Raw genomic sequence first — 18,365 nt, forward strand, 5'->3', positions numbered from 1 at the left:
ACTTACATTTGGGGGGGGGAATTAAGAACCAGATTCAGGCGCTTCCACTGTTGGAAAAGGCTTCTTTATTGCTTAACCTTCTCCCCATCTCCAAAAAGAACTAAAAAATTATCACATAAAATGCATCTAAATCAGTTGCTATTACACTTCTGAAGAACTTAGATACTGAATACAGCTGTGCTCAGCAAGCTTCCCATCCGCTGAGCAGACTTTCTGGCACCTGTCACTGGCACTTTTGCATAGATGCTAAAGCAAATTTGGTACCTGGATATCCTGGCAGAAGGCTCCCATGATAAGGCCCGGAACACAACGATGTCCTTGGCTTGGAGCGCAACAGCCACAGGGCTGGAAGGCTCATGAGGAATTTCTATCTTCTGTCTTTACTCAGGGACCTCGCTTGAGAAACAAAGACAAGGATCCACAGCCAGGAGAGAGGTCATCGGGTTAAAACAGGGGGCTGCAGTGCAGCGCTGCTGAGATATCACAAACAGCGCACCAACAGCCGTGGCATAACTTTAATTTGGCGTGATGTTGTGTGGCTAGAATACATCTCAGCACAGCTGCAACAGGAGGCTGGGGGCCATCCGCCATACTTTGGGGCTTTCTGTGCTCTCAGACTGATGAAACCATGTGCAAGGAGCAGTTTCTTGCTCTCCAGTGCCTGGAAACTTTACTCGGGGGGCTCAATTTTATGGCTCTTACTTTTTCAGATCAGAATCTGATCTGATAGCTGTTGGTGCGACTGAACGACAGAGGCTCAGGACACCATCACTGATCTGATCAGCTTATTCTGTCCCTGACTGACCTCAGTGACTCCAGCCACAGCGGCTCTTAGCACAGGACAAGGGATTTACACCACTGAAGTATTTTCGAATGGTCCACAGGTCAGCCAAAACTGACACAGAAAGACAGACTGGTGGTCCAGAAGATGAGAAAGCTGGGGAACCAGTGCCTTCAGGAACAAGCGGTGTGTACTCCAGTCCACAAACCCCCAGCTAAGCCACCTGCACCTGTTTGCAGTACATTTTGTTGTCATGCGAGAGCCGTCTCCCTGCAGTGTGAAGCCTGTAGCAGCAAATACAACGGTCAACTACCCAAAGTTCCAGGTGGTTATCACAGGCTCTATTTCCCATAATATTTCTTTAATCAAGAAAGCAAATCCTGAGTGAAGCTCTTCCCTTTGTCTCATGCCATTTTGGCAAACGTCAGTAACTTCAGTGATTAACATCAACTGGCAGCTTGAATTCCTTTAGCGAGTAAAAGGCAATTTCTCCGTGGTCCACCAGTGCAAAGACCACCGGGACGTCCCCGCTCTGATACGTAACCTGCTTCAAGGCCCGAAGGGAGGGGATCTGCTCGTCAAAGCTGTGGAGGGAAAAAATAGCCTGTTGTTTACATATTCTTGCTTTGAGAACAAAGCTGTCCTGGCCAGCGATCACCACAGCTCCTTCTGGTCATAGGAGCTGGTTGTAAACTTCCCCACCCCTTTCAATTAAAGCAGGAAGCTGATGAGCACACTGAGAGATCCTGAGAGCACGCCGCATGTTGGGAACGGGGAGCTGTCAAACCCTTTGCCAAAAGCAAAGGCAACTGCAAAATTCTTCACGCTGTGCCGATTAGATGCAGCTCACTGGGCTGCTGGCCAGTTGCCAATCCAATGCAGTCTTAATACCTTTGTGCTTGGAAGATCTTTGGGTTGCTGGGATCAACACCCAACCTGCTTTTCCCTTCCTTTTAATTCTGCGGAGTGTTTGCTCATAAATGGAAATATTTATGCAGCAAGAATCATCCTACTTGCCCGTGACACAGACCTTTGTCAAACTGCATTACCACCTGCCTTCCTCTTCCCTTGCTGCAGCTACAGTAGGTAGGAGGGACGGTTTTAGCACACCAAAGTTAGGAAAGGCAGGGACTGAACTTTGTACCTGTCCACAGAATTTAAGTACCGGATTCTGGAGCCAGCAAGAAAGGGGACACCTATCCTCTGTCCGTACCGATTTTAAAGTTACATTTAACAAAGATAAAAATGCTAAACCCATGGTCCTGAGCCCGTAGGGAGCTCTGTGGAGGTACATCTCTGCAGAAATCCACAGGGATCTGCACTGGCTGAGGATTCAGCTGCCATACAGGTCCCTGCAAAACTGAGCTCTAGATGAGTTTCGTGAGCGTTGCATAAATACAGCTGTGGCTTCTTCTTATCCCTGACTCCAGTAATACTCACAGACACGAGTAGCAACCGTATGACCAAATAGTGTGGGCTGAGTGCAAGGGCTAGAGGAATTGTGAGCCACAGCCTCCAACAAAAGAGGAAGGAAAAAAAAGAAAACATTTCTGGGCAGGACCACCCTAAGGGAGGCACTCTGATGAACTGTAAAGCTCACAAGATCCTGGGTCATTTACAGATCATTAGGACTTACTGCGTGCTTCAAAACCCCGCATAAGACCCGCACATACCTCTGAACACACATCCTGACGTATGGTTTCCCAGGGTTTGTCTTCTTAAACTTGGCCACAGCATCGGCTTGATACACGTTGAAGCTTATCTTCATGCTCTCTGGGTCCTCCTGCAGCCTACAGAAGAGGGGACACATCCACATACTTAAGGGATTGAAACACTGTACGGGGTAGATAAATCAGATGAAAGACAGAACAAAAGCTGTGAAGCCTGGCTAGTTCGGGCCCTGTGACAGGCTTCACTCCTCAAGGGACTGACCCTGGGACTGCTACAGTTACTTTCCAGATCTTCTACCTTCTGCAGCCAGAGCAGAGCCAGCCCCTGCCCCACATCTGCCACTCTCCTCTCCCTGCAACCCTTTGCAAGAAGTACCTCCAACAGATACAGAAGCAAAGCACTGCTCTGTCCCACAGGGACAGCACGCAAACACCACACAGCGTCCTTAAGGCAAGAGCAGAACTAAAACTCCCAAGGCCCAGGCTTTACCACCGCCGCAGCAGGGACGGCAGCACATCCCAGGGATGAGGCAGACGTGAGACCCAACCCACATCTGCAGGACCACGGAGCAGAGCACTGGATTCTCTGGACATTCTGGATGCCAGGCAACTCCCAAGCTGCTGCCGCGAGCGTCTCGCAGACCTCACAAGCAGGGACGGTCACAAGACAGCCCCGTTCCCTACCAGCCACGAGCTGGCTGGCTGGCTACTAACCGGGAGGCTCCATCCAGGATGTGGGAGGGCTGCAGCACACTGATCTGCTGGAGGATCGCAGCTGGAGGGAGAAAGAACAGGAAAGGATCAGACCAGCTATTTCTCTCCCAGGGCACTCCAAGCACTCCACCACCACCCACGAGCCTTCCTCCTCCGACAATGGCTGGCAGCACCACAGTCACCACTGGCTACTTCAAAGACCTCAACTTCCTCATCTCCTCCCAGCACACAGCCCAGAACACCCTGCAACTGCCTTGCAATCTTGCTGGCCCTGATTTCACATGCCTAACAGCCTAGCAGGAGGGACTGCAATACAGCAGGACATGGGGAACAGATTAGGAGAGCTCCTAAGGCCCTGTTTATCCTGGCACTTGAGTGGGCTATAGAAAGAGACAGAAAGGCAAGAAGACTAGCTTCCTTCTCCCCCCTGATCCGTGGGCTCCTCTGTGCCTGCTCTGCCCAGGCCTTGTTATGAGATTTTCCTTCTTAAGGCACTGCCCCTAAACTGACATTTAGCTTCCCCAAGCTGACATTTAGCTTCCCCAAGTCGTCTGTTTGCTGTTGCATAAACAGGGGCAGGGTGTGCGTGTCCCCGGCAGGTTCCCACAGCCGCTACCTGTGGAAGTAGCTTCCTCTGGCCGCAGAAGCGGTGTGACAGCTTGGTCCCAGAGATGCGGCGGTCGTCTCCAAACCCTCTGCTGGCTCCTCTGCTTCAAAAGGGCTTTGTACTCCTGCCAGCTGGAGCAGCGCCTCACCTCCCTGTCAGCATTGACACTGCTCTTGTACCTGCTTTCCCTCTCCCGCTGCTCCCTTTCCTTCCGTGACAGCTTCTCCTGTTTTAGGTTGATGCGTCTACACCAGGAAGCTGCGTCAACTTCCCTCCCTGGCACATTTTCTGGCAGAAGCCCACTGTCAGGCGAGGGCAGATGTGTGCACGGCTGATCTGGGGCCACGTTTGGCAAGATGATGGTGGTAAAATCCCAGCGCGGCGCACGGGTGCCAGTGCTGCTCGCCTCATGGTCTCCAGCCCTGCTCCTGGAGGGGCTCGGGGAGTTCTTTTGTTCTGTATCAAGAGGAACTGGGTTTGACTGCTCCTCTCCACTGCCAGCATCCAATTCCTTTGGCTGCTCTGACAAGGGCTTTTCATCCAAGGGAAGGCAGCTGGAATCTCCACAGCTATCTCCAGCTTTTTTGGGGGTCCCTTCAGCTTCTGGAAGGTCCTCAGACACTTTATGTTTCTTCTCAAGCGACCTAAGGACAGAAGCAGCAGCATAAAAGACAGGGAGGGTTTGTGGTGGGACATCATTCCCTTTAAATCCTGCCTCCCGCCTTGTAACAGGAAGAAAGCAGTCTGCTGGGCCTGAAGGAAGGGCGGCAGGAGCCCCTAGCCAGGGGAATCCCAGTCCCAGCAGACACGTTCTCAACCCGCCCGCAGCCTCCACACCCCAGCTCCTGACCCAAACACCTCCACGCAACCACGATGGACGTCAGCCAAACTGAGCAGGCCTCAGATACCAGCACGTGCTTGGCAGAAACCTGTCTGACAGCACTCTGGTATGACATTCAGTCCCTGGCTCCCAGGAAAGATGAGGCAGTTCCTACACCAGCAGTTTTATCTCCCAGTTCCTAAAACTTCAGAGCTCCTTAGGCACCAATTTCCTCGGTAAGAGGAGGACTGGAGTTACAGACCAGTCTCTTCCGCCTCGTTTCTTAAAGGAGGACGCCACCTACTGGAAACTGTCATAATTATAATAGCAAAATTAGTAATTATGTCAGCTTGTTTGCATTTTGGCAACTTCTAGAGGCAATGTGAAAGGACCAGGACCCATTTATGCCCTCTGCTGTGCAGGCCTAGCATGCAAGCTACGTTAAGAGGATGAAGAAGTGCAAGATGGGCACTGTGGAGTCTTGTGCTCCCTCTAAAAAAGGGGCAAGAGAAGACATCTGCCACTTTTCTTCTGCGCTGACCTCTCTCCCCTTCTATTTCGGCATCTCATCGCTGCAGCTGGGAAGCCTGGTGGCAGCTTGCCCCCATTAGACCCGCATGAAGTGCAGATGTGCCAAGAGCACGCTGCAAAGAGCTCAGGAAGAGCACTGCAGTGCCTGGGGAGGGCACCCACAGCAGGAAGGGCTGAAGACGCTGTAGCACAGTAACTGGTCCTGAGCCAGCAGGGCCTGGGAGAGCAGGAAAAAGACTTTGGGCCACAGCCTTACCCGGGGCTGGAACTCCTCCTCCTTTTCCGATGGTGTTTCCCTGAGCTCTTGCAGTGACTTTCCAGGTTCAGCTGCCTCTCGTAGGGCGACAGGACAGTACTGCAAGGAGACACCAACACAGAGACTGAGAGCAGGGCAGGGTAGCAAAACTACCCTTCTGCTCAGCCCCCAGAATACAGCAGCAAAAACCTTTTCTTCCAGGCACAGGAAATCCACAAGCAGGACCAAGATAGTCCTCAATTCATGCCCCATTGCATGTCCCCAGTCACCTCCTCGAGAGGGAGGAGCAAGGAAGGGTAGAGTGCCACTTTTAGCCTTTAATCCTCCCAAGAGGTGGAATGCAGGGTCAGAGTCCTCTTCTCTGCTGTTCCATTAGAGCCATGTAGGGGGCACAGGGCTGCTCAGGATCTTCAGAAAGGAGAAAGCAGCGCGGAAAGGAAAAGCTGGTTACCTGGGGTTGAATCTCAGTACAATATAACCCAGTTGCTTCAAGTGGCTGAAAACCTTGGAGCAAAGGAAAGCAAGAAGGTTAATTTACTTCAGTTCTGCTGCAACTGGGTAAACACCGTGTGGCATGGGAAGAGTAAAAAACCCCTAAGGTTAGGACCCGAAGAAAAGGTAGGAAAACAGGAACCGATCATCTGGAAAAAGATGAGTGGGGGAAAAACCTCAGAATGCCCCCCCTTCCCTCCCTACCTGCCTACCCTGCCCTTAGCCCCTGGAAGAGGCCGTGTGGCAGAGGCTGGGCTCCCTGCTTTCATCCTCCCAACACACCTGGTAATGGGACAGGCTCATCTCCTCCTGGGACAGCAGCATCTCATAGGCTTCTTGGATCGACAAGGGCAGATTCCTGTAAAAGAGCTGAACAGAGCCCTGCAGGGCAAAAACTGACATTTAGAGAATCCCACGGAACAAATCCATGAAAGGTCACAACGGTCTCTTCCCACTGGCTCCGACAGCTGGTCCTAGCACCCTCCTTCACATCATATCCATGCCTCCCCATGTGCCACCTGGATTACGTGCAGTCCCTCTCCCATGCACAGTCCCCCAACGCCCTGGGTTTAGCAGCCAGGTGAGGAGTTCCCAGCCACAGCTCTCAGCTCCTGCCCTGGCACTGCCCCATCCATCTAGAGGACGCAGGTAGCAGCTCGACACTCAACTGTTAAAATATCACTGCTTTGGGAGATCGCTTTCTTTAACTGTGATGATCTCAGTGACTGAGGACACAGCACAACTACAAAACATTTAGGACCAGCAACACCAAGAGAGCTGGAACAGGGGAATTGATGGCATCCTCAGATACCATCAACTGGTGGCTCCTCAGAAGCATTTACTGCAGCCTCAGTGATCCCACAGGTAGATTTCTCCAGGCAACAGCAACTAAACCCCAGGAGGCAGTTTTAGGCTACGCCTCTTTTTCCTTTTCCTAAGTTTAAAAAAAAAAAAAAGGGAAAAAAAGAAAAAAGGAAAAAAAAGCTAAGGCACTAGGAACATACCTCTCCAGTGGGACAGGATGAAAGCATCTAACTGGTCTTTTCTGTTTGTGGGGATGGATTCTGCACTCAGCAACTGATTAAGCAATTTTACTGCTGTCAATTTGTTTATAATCTATTGCTTGTCAAATTGCCAGAGGCAAACCCCCCTGCCTTTGCAATTAGGATTTAATGGATATCATTAGATGCCTATAATCTAATTAAGTTTTGCTAAGGCGAAAAAAGCTCCCCTTTAGATTGGTGCATCTGTGCCTCTGATAACAGCTGTGGAAAGAAAAAAAATATTGCTACAGTAAAGAAATCCAACCAGCATTTCTGCAAGGAGAAGAGTACTGAAAGTAACTTGGTCTCACTCCCCTGTGTGCTACATTTAAACTTCTTGTCATATGTACTAGGGAAGAGATGCCAAGCAGCAACACCGAAGATCTCAGATCAAATGTAAAGCATGTACAGCACTGGCTGCTAATATCACCTCTTCCCATGCCAGCAAGCTTCACAGGGGAAGATCTGATTTAGTGTCTGACTACAGGGATTAGGAAGGATGGAGGAGTCCAGAATTTTAATGGGGGAAATTCTTCATTCTAAAACGATGCAAAGGGCTATATATCACAATGAGTATATGATTTTGTTCGACAAAAAGACACTGCATACCGCCAGCCCTTACACAAGGCTGTTCTGTGCTTACTTCATAAAGGCTTTCTTGATACGCAGACAGCAGCTGCCATAGCTGCATTTATTCTGCTGGACATCCAAAGGATAACTTATGTCTGTACAGACAATCAGAACTGCACAGGACCTTCCTGTTCCAGTTGTAGTTATGTGGACATTCATGGCTTTTCATGAACACAGGCATTTATACTGGGTACATGGCCCTAACAAGCTGGATAAAGTTCCACTAATTCCCATCAGCTTATTAGAGAAGAACAGAAAAACTGTGCTAATGAACTTGTGAACCCTGTTATTGCAGAAATATGCATGACACCCTAGATAAGGGAGGAAGTCAACTCAGGACAGAGAAGGTACTGACCAGTCTCCGATGTCCTAATTAACAGTATACCAGTTCTGAGGAAAAGGATTTCTCAGTGCCGTATCTTTTATTCCAATTAACTCCTGCAAACCACAGATAATGGTTTGATCTGGTTTTCAGAAATTCCCAGAACACTGAGTTTTCCCAGATCAGGGCAGACTTTGGTAAAATAACTGATATATCAGCGTCCGTCTTTCACCACACCCAGAGAAAGAAAGAAACCTCAGTAGAAAACTTTGTAAACATGCTCCCTATGCTTCTGACAAAAGAAGAGACTTACTGCTTTAGGAACAGAAGCTCGAATTACCCAAATGCTCTCCCAGACTATCATATTTGATGCAGGAGTGGGTTAAAGACAATACCAGCTAGATAAATTCACCACTGATCCAGAGTACAACATGCAAACCCCTGGCCTGGAGACCAACACCTCCATCAGCAAACAGGCTAGCAGAGACAATTTCACGAGAACCAGACTGGACTTTTATCAACTGCTCAAACTGCAGCAGCAACCAACACATGCTAACTGACTTCAGTCTCAACGGGAGCAAATGTCCAGCTTCTAGAGCTCCTTCAGTCACCCAGGAAAAGCCCAAGCATGGGTAGCCTACTTACACACTCTAGCAGGTACAGAGCCTCCTCGGGCAGCAGGCACTGTTTGCCACGCTCTGAGAACCCCATGGTGTGCCAGAACTTCCCCTGGAACAAAAGCACAAAACCGTGATGGGCTTTGTCTGCTCTCTGCTGACAACCAGTCTCCCTCTCACTTCAAAAAGCAAAATAAGGAATCTGCAGTTGCCAGCAGGAAATGAAGGTCCTGAGTACACTCTGCAGCAGACTCACCGCAGGGGACTGCAGCTCCACAATGCCCTTTTCTGGCTTCCACTCAGCTTTCACCAGATTCCCCCTGTGAAGGTTAAAGATTAGGGGTTTTTATTATCAGCATGTTCTACAATCAACCACAATCAACTCCTGTTTTATCAACGCAACAAGCTCGTGTCAAAAGGCAGCAAAGTTTAAGGTGGCATTTTTACAGGATAAAGCCTCAGAAAGGCATCGTCCTCTGGATCTGAGGGTACCACGTGAAGATGTTACCATCACCAATGAGTTAAGAACATCTTCAGCCAGCACCACAGATATCTGTCCATATGCAGCAGCCTGCTGGAGACACGTGGCCCAAGCTGACCCACGATGTACACGCTGCATCCCACCCACACAGGAAAACACGGTCTCACAGGAAAAAATTAACAGCTAAGAGAAGCAGGGGGTGACTTTGCAAGGATGCAAAGGACTTTGAAGAGGAGGCTCAGGGGAGGCCTTATTGCTTTCTATGACGCCCTGAAAGGAAGGTGTGGGGAGCTGGGGGTCGGCCTCTTCTCACAGGTAACTGTGACAGGACCAGAGGGAATGGCTTCAAGTTGCACCAGGGAGGTTCAGGTTGGAAACGAGGAGACATTTCTTCTCAGAAAGAGCGGTCAGGCGTTGGGACGGGTTGCCCAGGGAGGCGGTGGAGGCACCGTCCCTGGGGGTGACAGACAAACAGGCGGACTCACAGGCGCTCCACGCGCTCCTCGGCCAGCCACCGCCACTGCTCGTCCCGGCAGAGCCGCAGCCGCTCCGCCTGCTCCTCCGAGCCGTCGGGCGCGGCCTCCTTCGGGCCGCCGCGGTACCGGGGGGCCCTGCTCCGCCCGCGGGCCGCCGGCAGCTCCGCCTCGCTGCGGGGAGAGACGGGAAGAGAGCGGGGGGGGCTGGAGGGGGGCTCCGGGGGGCTCTCCCCTAAGGCGCTGCCCCTTTAAGGCCCGTCCCGTCCCGTCCCTTCCCGCCCGTCCCGCCCCGTACCTCAGGCTCCGCGGGCCGCCCGGCTCCATGGGCACCCGGCGGGAAGCGGCGCCCGGCGGAGGGGACGGGAGGGGAGCGGAGGGGAGCGGACAGCGGCCCCTGGCGGAGCGGCGGGCGGCGGCGGGGGGCGGGCACCGGGGCGGTGCACCAGAGCCATACGCTAAAGCCGTGCCCTGAATCGTGCGTTGAGCTTTGTGCCACACCTTGCACTGGAGCTGCGCGCTGAGCCTGTGCGCTGCAGCACGTATCGAGTTGTGCCTTGAGCGGTGCTCCGCACACCGTGCACCAAAATATGCATTAGGCTCTGCGCTGAAGCCGTGCGCCAGGCTATGTATGCGTTGAGTGTGGACACATGAGTGTTTTGCGCTGCGTGCCAAATCGTGCACAGAAAGTGTTGCACAGAGGCCGTGAGCTGGAGCACACACCCAGGCTGTGCCCCACGGTCACACTGCAGCCCGTGCTGGGGGCCGTGCACCCCGCATTGCCCCCTGCCACCGAGCTGGGTTCCTCGTGGAGTTGCTCACCCCTCTCTCCCAATGGTACACGGCAGCAAACAAGGCAAAAAAGCTCGTGGATTGCGTTAAGGTCAGGGAGATGCCAACCAACGACTGTCATGGACAAGCTGCCTCAACTGCTAAAAAATTAATTGTATTTCTTGCCAAATAAAACAAGTTTGGATAGTGAGAAAAAGAGAGAAAACAACACCCCCACCCTGCACCCCCTTTTCTCTCAGGATCAGCCCCAAGCAGGGAATCTGCTCCGGATTGGGCCCCTCTTGCGCTGCCCCTGGGGCTGCTGTGGAACCACCTGGAACACTCCGGAACGGCCTGGAACCCTCCAGAACCATCAGAACCTTCCAGAACTGACTGAAACTCTCCAGAACTGACAGGAACACTCCTGAACTGAACCCCCCCCCCGGAACTGACTGAAATCCTCCAGAACTGACAGGAACATTCCTGAACTGAACTCCCCCGGAACTGACTGAAACCCTCCAGAACTGACTGGAAACCTCCAGAACTAACTGAAACTCTCCAGAACTGACTAGAACCCTCCAGAACTGACTGAAACTCTCCAGAACTGACTGGAACATTCCTGAACTGAACCCCCCCGGAACTGACTGGAACCCTCTAGAACCAGCTGTGTCTGGCAGGGTGCAGCCCTGAGGAGATGCCTCTCAGCCTACACTGGTGCTGTGCCTGAGCACTCATCGGGGCCCAGCATCCTCACAAAGTTCCCTCCTAAAAACGATGTGAGTGTTGTTGTTATTCCCCAAAAACCCTGCTTTGGAGTGGGGGACCCCCAACTCTCAAGCACTTCCAGTGCAGGGCAGCCAGGCCATGAGGCAAGTTAACCCAGCAGATGCAGAGCATGGGAGCGTCACAGCCAGACCCAGAGCCAAGGTGTTGATGCCTGCAACCCAGATACAGCCCACAGCTTGCCCTAAAGTTCAGGATTCAGCCCCAGGACTGCACCACTGATGTCCATGTGGCCGGTAGGGATTTTAATTCCTGGGATTTGCAGCCATTGCAAGCGGTCGGATGTGAAACACAACCTGAGGAAGCCAGCCAGCAACGGCATGCAGCCTGCTCACAAGTGTTTCTTTCCAAGAGTTTTCACATTCAACCAACACGGGGAAAAACAGCAAAACTGAAACTATGGCCAACCTGCTGAAATCACAGCTCCTCTCGACCATGGATTCATTTCAAATCTGAAAGATTTGCTGAGCATTTCCACCTCCCTGCCATGGTTCCAGGTGCAGCAGTGCAGGGCTCAGCTGAGCAGGAGAAGCAGCCGCGGTGCTGGGGAAGGAGGTTTCTCTCTTCAGCAGATGTCACTATTTCTTCTGGTTCAGCCTCAGGCAGAGGCCGGCACGGTGCCATCACAGCGGGGCTGTGCTGAGCGTGCCGCGGTCCGGCTGAGATGGAAAACGAGAAGCCTCAGTGCGCTGCGGCCTCACCTCACTGCTGACGAGGCTGGATTTGCTGCTTAGGGAGGCATCAACTGACCTGACAGGGAAACGCACCAAAAGTTCAAGTTTCACCTCAAATCCATCTCTTGTTGCTGTGGGATAGCTCGCGAGACTCAGCTATCCTCAAGTAGGAAAAATGCAGCTTTTTCCCCACCAAAGTCCCTGGTTCCCAGTGCAGTTTCCCCATAATAGTCCTTTGACAAAATGCCAACGTAGGCAGATGAATGCGAAAACCATTCCTCTGTTTTCCACTGACTGGTTTAATTTTCACTTCCTGCCCACTTATTTCCTCCTAGCGAACCGGCCCTTAGTCCTGCAAAGGGGTCAACGATGCTGGCCAGCATTGCCTCCGTGCAGCACACAGGGACATGCCGTGGGGGACGAGGATTCAGGACAGCTCGAGGGGCAGCAGTGTATGCAGCAGTTACACTTTTTCTCTCCAATTTACAAAAAGTAGGCATTTTGGAGGATACTCAGACTGCTTGATTTTAGCATAATCCCAGAACACCACATACCGCTGCTTTCAACTTATGGACTGTCACCCCTTTGTTTAACTCAGTCTTTCCTTAAAATAGAGAGATTTAAATTGTTCTGAGGAAGGCTCTGATCCAGAATTTGCTTTTGTCACCCACTGTGATTACAAGACCCAGAAATGTCAAGACTAATCTCAGTTTACATTTCTTTTCAATACCAGGATTTTAGCTGTTGCGGAGGGGTCCTGTTCCTCACAGAGGCACCAGCAGTGCCTTGTCCCTGGTGGGAATCATGTTCTCCCCAGCTGAAGCCTGTTAATCAGCCCTAATTGACCGAGTCTCATCTGCTGGGTATGGGTGGCCCCAGGGGGGCTGTACTTTCTTCTCCTCACTTACAAATAGAGGGTGAGATAGAAGCTTAATGGCTGTTTTTTTTTTCATTTTTCTTTTTTTTTTTTTTTTTTTTTAACGTTTAAGGAGGGATTTTTGATGTGAACTTTTTACTTTTTGTATGATTGCCTTGAGACTTTGCCTGTAGTGCTTATTTATTTATTTATATATAAAGTTTAGGGTCTTTTTTTTTTTTTCCTTGCTCTGAGTGGATCCTTGTTGACTCTTCTTCAGAGTAGCTATGCATGGTAGGAAACCTAAAAAGCTATTATGGGAATTGTTCTGGGCTCTTAGTAGTGATTCTTTGTGGCAGAAGAAGATCTTGTGAAAAGATGGATAGGTGCAAAATGCTCTTATTTGAGCTGAAATAGCAACAGAAGGGTCACTCAGCTGAGTGGTGGCAGAACTCAGCTTTGGAGATGACCGGTCGGCTCAGGGGCACCGTGGGTTGCAGTAAGGAGGGCTGCAGGATTGTGAGCCTGGGTGCTGCCAAGAAGGAAGAGCATGGGAGCATGGCACCAGGAGCAGAGCAGGACCCAGCCGTCATCAGCTGAGCAACACATGTGGCCATGGACGAGCTGCAGGGGAGGCTGACGGCTCTCCTATGGAGGACTGCCCTTGCCCCAAGGGACACATGCAGGGGTTGGCTGGAGAGATGCAGCACTGAATTCGCCAACACAGCATCCTGAGTGTGTGGGCTCTCAGAACAGGTAAGCTGTGCAGGTTTTGCCTGCTTCTTTTGTTCTTGGGGGGGATGAAGTTGCAATGATGGAGTGTAAGCAGACCGCTGGGGTTGGGAATGGGGGGGGGGGGGGGGGGGGGGGGGGGGGGCTGTGCCTTCTGAACAGGGCAACTTGTTCCCAGCAATCCTGTTTGCTGCTTACCCCAGGAGTCTGGGCAGAGCAGAGCTGCAGTGCAGGAGAAGGGTTTCTGTCCTTCTGAGCCTATTTGAGCTCTTCTAATGCTATTTATTTGTTGTGTCCAGGTCATGTTTGTATAGTCCCCATAATTACAACTTCCTTGTGGTTAACACTTGGATGAGCTTGGTGTAAATAAGCTAATAGTGTTTTTGGTTTTTTTTTTTGAGAAGACAGGAGAAAGTAGGGACTTGAGATTGTTTTTTGTGTTTCATGCAGTGTGCAAGGCACAGCCAGGTGGGAACTGTGCTGTGTGCCTGAGCTAAGCTGCTCTGCCAGGTACTGCTACCTGTGTTAATCCCTAACTTTAACAAATCCTGCAACTCTTGGCATGGTTTTTGGAAGCAATTTAGTAACTTGCAGAAACCAGCTGTGCCTCAACTGTTTGTGGCTCAAACTTCAGCTATTCACCAACAAATGGTAATGATTGGAAAACAGCGTCTGAGGTGGGTAATGCGGCTGTCTGCTTTGACTTCATTGCACCCTGTGGAGCATGGCCTAATACCAAGAGGCTTGTGTGTAATTTGGGGCAGATAAGGATGCTAACTCAGTAAGATTGTAAGTGCTTGAATTATTGTGTATGTTGTAGTACGTGTTATACTATCACAATTGCTCAACTCTGAGATAGCTCATATCATCACTGTTCAACAGCCCTGTTATCGCTGGTTAGCAGTTCAGCATACAATTGTCTTACACTTAATTATATTTTAGTGACTAATATCTCAACTCCTAGTTTTCAGAGCATTATATTGACAACTTGAGCTATTTACTGTAGAATATAAAAAGGGAGCATTTGGCAATCAATTTAAACTGGGTTTGGCAGACCTTAAATATACATTGAAGTATTTGGTTTTATATGGAAAGAAGATAATGAGGTCAGGTGTTGCAGCTTGTCCTTGCTGCTGTGGGGTGCTTGTGATGCCAGGGATGGTACCTGTAGTGTGATACCACTGGGAGCTCAGGCAGGGTGTTGGGAAGAGACTTTTGGTCAAAAAGGGCATTTCTGAGGCAGGTTTCTGGGCTAAAGGACTGGACAGGGGAGGTGTAAGGACAAGGTTTTAAAGAAAAAATGTGTTGAGAACTGAACTTTGGGGATTAAGTGGTTAATACTTCTGCATAACCAGTGTGTGTGCTGCGGTTCACTGGCTGCTACTGCTGCCTTCTGATGGCTGAGGAATGGAGGAGCTTAAATTTCACTTTCTCCCTTCTGATAAATTTGCTGTAGGAATTGTCTTGGTGCGACCATCTGTAGGCTGCGGCTCCATTGATGGGGCTCTGCAACAGGAAAACTGATCATAGCATCGCTATGCGGGCTGTGGTATGCAGTGAGCTAGCGAAGGTCCCAGGTAATGACCTGAATCTAGGCTTTCAATAATCACTGTATGAATTTCTAGAGCTGCTGTCTGCTAGTTCTCGAAGCATGTTTGAAATCACTTACTGAAACCTGTGCATTGCTAATTACATGTGAAAAGCCAGGGAACCATGGACTAAATCCAGACAGATTGATTAAAATAACCAGAGTCTGTCTGTCTTCAGTGATGCACTGCACTAGGCTGGGGGAAATGCTGAATTATTTCCATCTGGAAAGGATGGCTGAAGCTTTTCTTGTTTTCCCAATTTGCTTTGGCATCCTGCAGGTCACTCGAGCAGACTGACATCTAACAGTGGGCTGCCTGCCTTGGGGTACAGGAGCCTTGCTGTTCAGAGTTCAAGGCTCTAGGTCATGCTTCTTGCTCAAGTTTCATAACTTCCTTGTGAAGTGTCTGCACTCACCTGGTACTTTGAAATGTCTTCCCTGGGCTTTGGTCTGGAGAAGCACTCAAAAGCCCGCTGCTTGTTGCGGGGCTTTCCATGGGAGGAGCTGCCTGGTGGGAACCTGCCTCTGAGTCGGAGACCAGAGACTGAGTCAGGACTCCCAGCAGGTCTTTGGACTGGGTAAGGCAAGGAACTGGGAGGTAAGGGTCTGCTCCGCAGTGTTGTCTTAGCTTGTGAAGCTCGAGGCTCTTCCTTACCTGTTCTGGGCATCCCAGGCTTTAAATCAAATGGGATGACCAACCTGTGCTGTGCTGCTTGTAGTTACAGGCTCAGCCTCATGATGAGGCTCGGAGCAGTGGGTGTGGAGGTGCTAAGGAAGGGTGCTGCTATCAGTGCACCCTGAGACCACTCAACTCTCTTCTGTGCTGCTGCCTGCGTTTCCGAGGAGGTTTTTGCATTGATTAGTTGGAGCACTAACAAAGCGCGCTCATCTGGGCTCTTGAGTTTTATTAATGTGCAACATCAAGAGGTTGGGATAATGAAGATATTTTGACAGCTCCTACAAATAAATCAGCCGCATGAACACACAAGTTCATCTACACCTTGATGTCTGGTGGAGATGGCCTCAATTATAGCACTGCTGTATGTTGATTTGTTCTGTTGGCGAGGCTGAAAAGGGTAGTGCTCCTTTCTTTGCTTGTGGGAAAGCCAGCGTGGTGCTGGGGTGGGAAGGGGTGAGTCTCCAGCCAGCAGCGGGCACGACACATTCTGTGGAGTGGGAAGCAGTGTTGGTTGGGATTGTTTTGGACTTCGATAACTGGGATGCGTTTCTGAAAGCTGGCCCATTGTGGCTGGCAAAGCACTAATGAGGTGGGTCGGAGAGCCTGCCATGCCGTGCTCTCAGGAGGAAGGTGCCGTGAGGCTTCATGTCACAGTTTTCAGATTAATAAGCATTTTTGCCTGACTGGTTGCTCTGCCTGATGCCTCCCTTCCTGTCAGCCTGTTTCTGCGCTGCTGCCTGCTGTTGGGTACGAACTCTTGTTCCTGAGCATCTCTCGAGCTCTGTGAGGGGCTGGCAGCAATATGATGCTTGCAGCCCCCTCGAGGTCCCCTTTGGGCTCCCCCCTCCTGGTCGTAGGGCTTTGGAACTAGGAGCCTGGGGGGTGCTGCTGGGATACCCTGAGCATCCCATAGAGGGTACTTGATTCCAGTTGTCCCTCTTCTTGTGGGTCCCCTGGGGACCTTCAACAGATGTCAGTCTGCAGCTGGCTTCTTGCCACCCTTGCACAGGACTGACCTTGACCTAAGGCTGTTTCCTGAGCACGTCGTGGTTCTTGCGTTCGAAGTTGATCACAGCTTTCAGAGCCCACATCAAGGGCACTTTGTGACTGTTTCGAACTTTTAATCAGAACTTTGTGTTCATGGTACTTTATGTGATTGGATTCCATTTGGACTGAAGGCAGGTTTACAGAAGTAGTACACTTCTGCACTGAAAGTGCCCTGTAAGTAGAAAAAACACTCAATGCCTAAGGGCTGTTATTTTGCTGCCTGTCATGTATGGGGTTGGGGCCACCATGTCAAGCCAGTTACCTGCTTTTTGCTCTTTGACAAAGCTTTATGCTGCAAGATAAAGTAACTTTCACTTTGTTCAGCAAGGGTGTCTTAGTCACCTACAAATATATTGGCAGCAGACACGAGCACTCGCTGGAGGTGTTGCAGGGTCCGCCTCTGTGTGCAGTAGCCCTGGGGCATCCGGATGGGTACTGCATGCAGCAGGTCCTGCCACGTGTGCAAGGACTGTCCCGTAAGTCTTTCAAATAACCAAGCTGCTCCCCACACCCATGAAGCTGCTGTAAAATAAGGTGGGGGCCTGCTCCTGTGCTGAGGACAGCTGTGTGCTTGTCTGAGAGTGGGGATGGCTTGGGGGAGCTCCTGGCTGCTTTTGGGTGGTTTGCAGCCTGATAGTTGCTGCTGGTCATCCTGGTGGCATGGGGCTTCACAAGAGCAGTTGGCAGGTGCCTCTGATCTGGAGCTGGGAGAGCAGCACTTGTTCCCCAATGGTTATTGCAACCACCAAACCTCATGAGAGGTGCTTCAGCTTCCCTCAAGCAGCAGAGCTGTAGCTGTAATGTGTCTTACAGAAAGAAAGAGTATCCATATATTTCTTTAACCAATGTGAAGGGTCCGGTGTGCATCATCAGCAATGGGTTGTAGCAGACATGATGGGAATGAGCCCTCTGCAGCCTCCTTTGATCCTGGAGTGGCTTCTCAGCTCCTGCGCCAGCTGCTCCCTGGCTCGTGTATTGCTGTGCATCAGGAAGCACTGCTTAGTGTTAGCACAAGGACCATGTCCCTCTGCTAGTCCCCGGACACCTGGGTCGTGTTCTGCCTCACACACAGCTTCTGAGTAGTTCACATCAGTGTGCAACTAAGTTAAATTAACACCATTTAATCCCATTTATTTTAGTTGAGAGCTCTGAGGACTGGCACTATAAATGCCCACCTATGAGACTTTAAAAGCTAAAAGATGTTCTTGCCCTGAACTTTGGGGGACAGGTAGGTTGGGAGGTAATCTTTGTACATAGTACTCAGTCTCGGAAATGGGAGCAGTGCTGCTGGTGTGAATGGAAATGTTTCTTCCTCCTAAAAGCTTAATTTTCCTTCTTTTAGGGGGTTCAAACTGTTCCTGAGGTCTGTGAGTACCTGTAGCCATGGGGAGATTTCTGCAAGAAGCTGTTCCAGCAGAAATGGCTGTGCAGCATCAACTTGAGCCAAACGTAACTTTATCCTAATACGCAGAGAAATTATTTTTCCTCAGCGTGCTCCTAAAATGAGATTCCATCTCTGCCTCTCCCTGAGCAGACTCTGCAATACCTGCTAGCACGCTGCCCTGCGTGCAGGGAACAGCATCGGGAGGGAGCACGTTCTGTTGGGAGCCATCTGCGATGCGGGTTAGCGGTAATCCCAGCAGCCTAGCTGAGCACAGCGGGGTCTGGTGTGGGAACAGGCGAGGTTAAAGCCCTCTGATTATACCTGTGCTTCCAGAGGTAATGCTGGGTATAGAAACCCTTCTGTTAGTGGTGTGTGGTGCTGTAACAGGATGCCTGCGGCAAGCTGATACTACTG

The 18,365-nt window shown here is 50.7% G+C and overlaps 1 protein-coding gene and 1 long non-coding RNA gene across 2 annotated transcripts in view; one reads left to right on the forward strand and one right to left on the reverse strand.

Moving 5' to 3' along the window:
* Window positions 1–48: 48 nt before the first annotated feature.
* Window positions 49–9,843, reverse strand: TSEN54 (tRNA splicing endonuclease subunit 54). The gene is made up of 11 exons (XM_040530071.1): window positions 9,736–9,843; window positions 9,450–9,611; window positions 8,740–8,803; window positions 8,512–8,595; window positions 6,154–6,252; window positions 5,831–5,883; window positions 5,380–5,478; window positions 3,782–4,416; window positions 3,166–3,226; window positions 2,455–2,571; window positions 49–1,365 (listed from the first exon to the last, which is right to left on the reverse strand). The coding sequence occupies exons 1-11, from the start codon at window positions 9,762–9,764 to the stop codon at window positions 1,215–1,217; spliced, it is 1,554 nt and encodes a 517-aa protein (XP_040386005.1). The 5' UTR covers window positions 9,765–9,843; the 3' UTR covers window positions 49–1,214.
* The window catches only part of LOC121056786, a 31,645-nt gene continuing 23,120 nt past the window's right edge, over window positions 9,841–18,365 (forward strand). The window contains exon 1 of the long non-coding RNA XR_005813494.1: window positions 9,841–13,277. This is a non-coding gene — a long non-coding RNA (uncharacterized LOC121056786). The remainder of the gene's footprint in view (window positions 13,278–18,365) is intronic.

The sequence above is a fragment of the Cygnus olor genome, chromosome 18 (assembly GCF_009769625.2).
Source record: "Cygnus olor isolate bCygOlo1 chromosome 18, bCygOlo1.pri.v2, whole genome shotgun sequence".
Classification (NCBI taxonomy): domain Eukaryota; kingdom Metazoa; phylum Chordata; class Aves; order Anseriformes; family Anatidae; genus Cygnus; species Cygnus olor.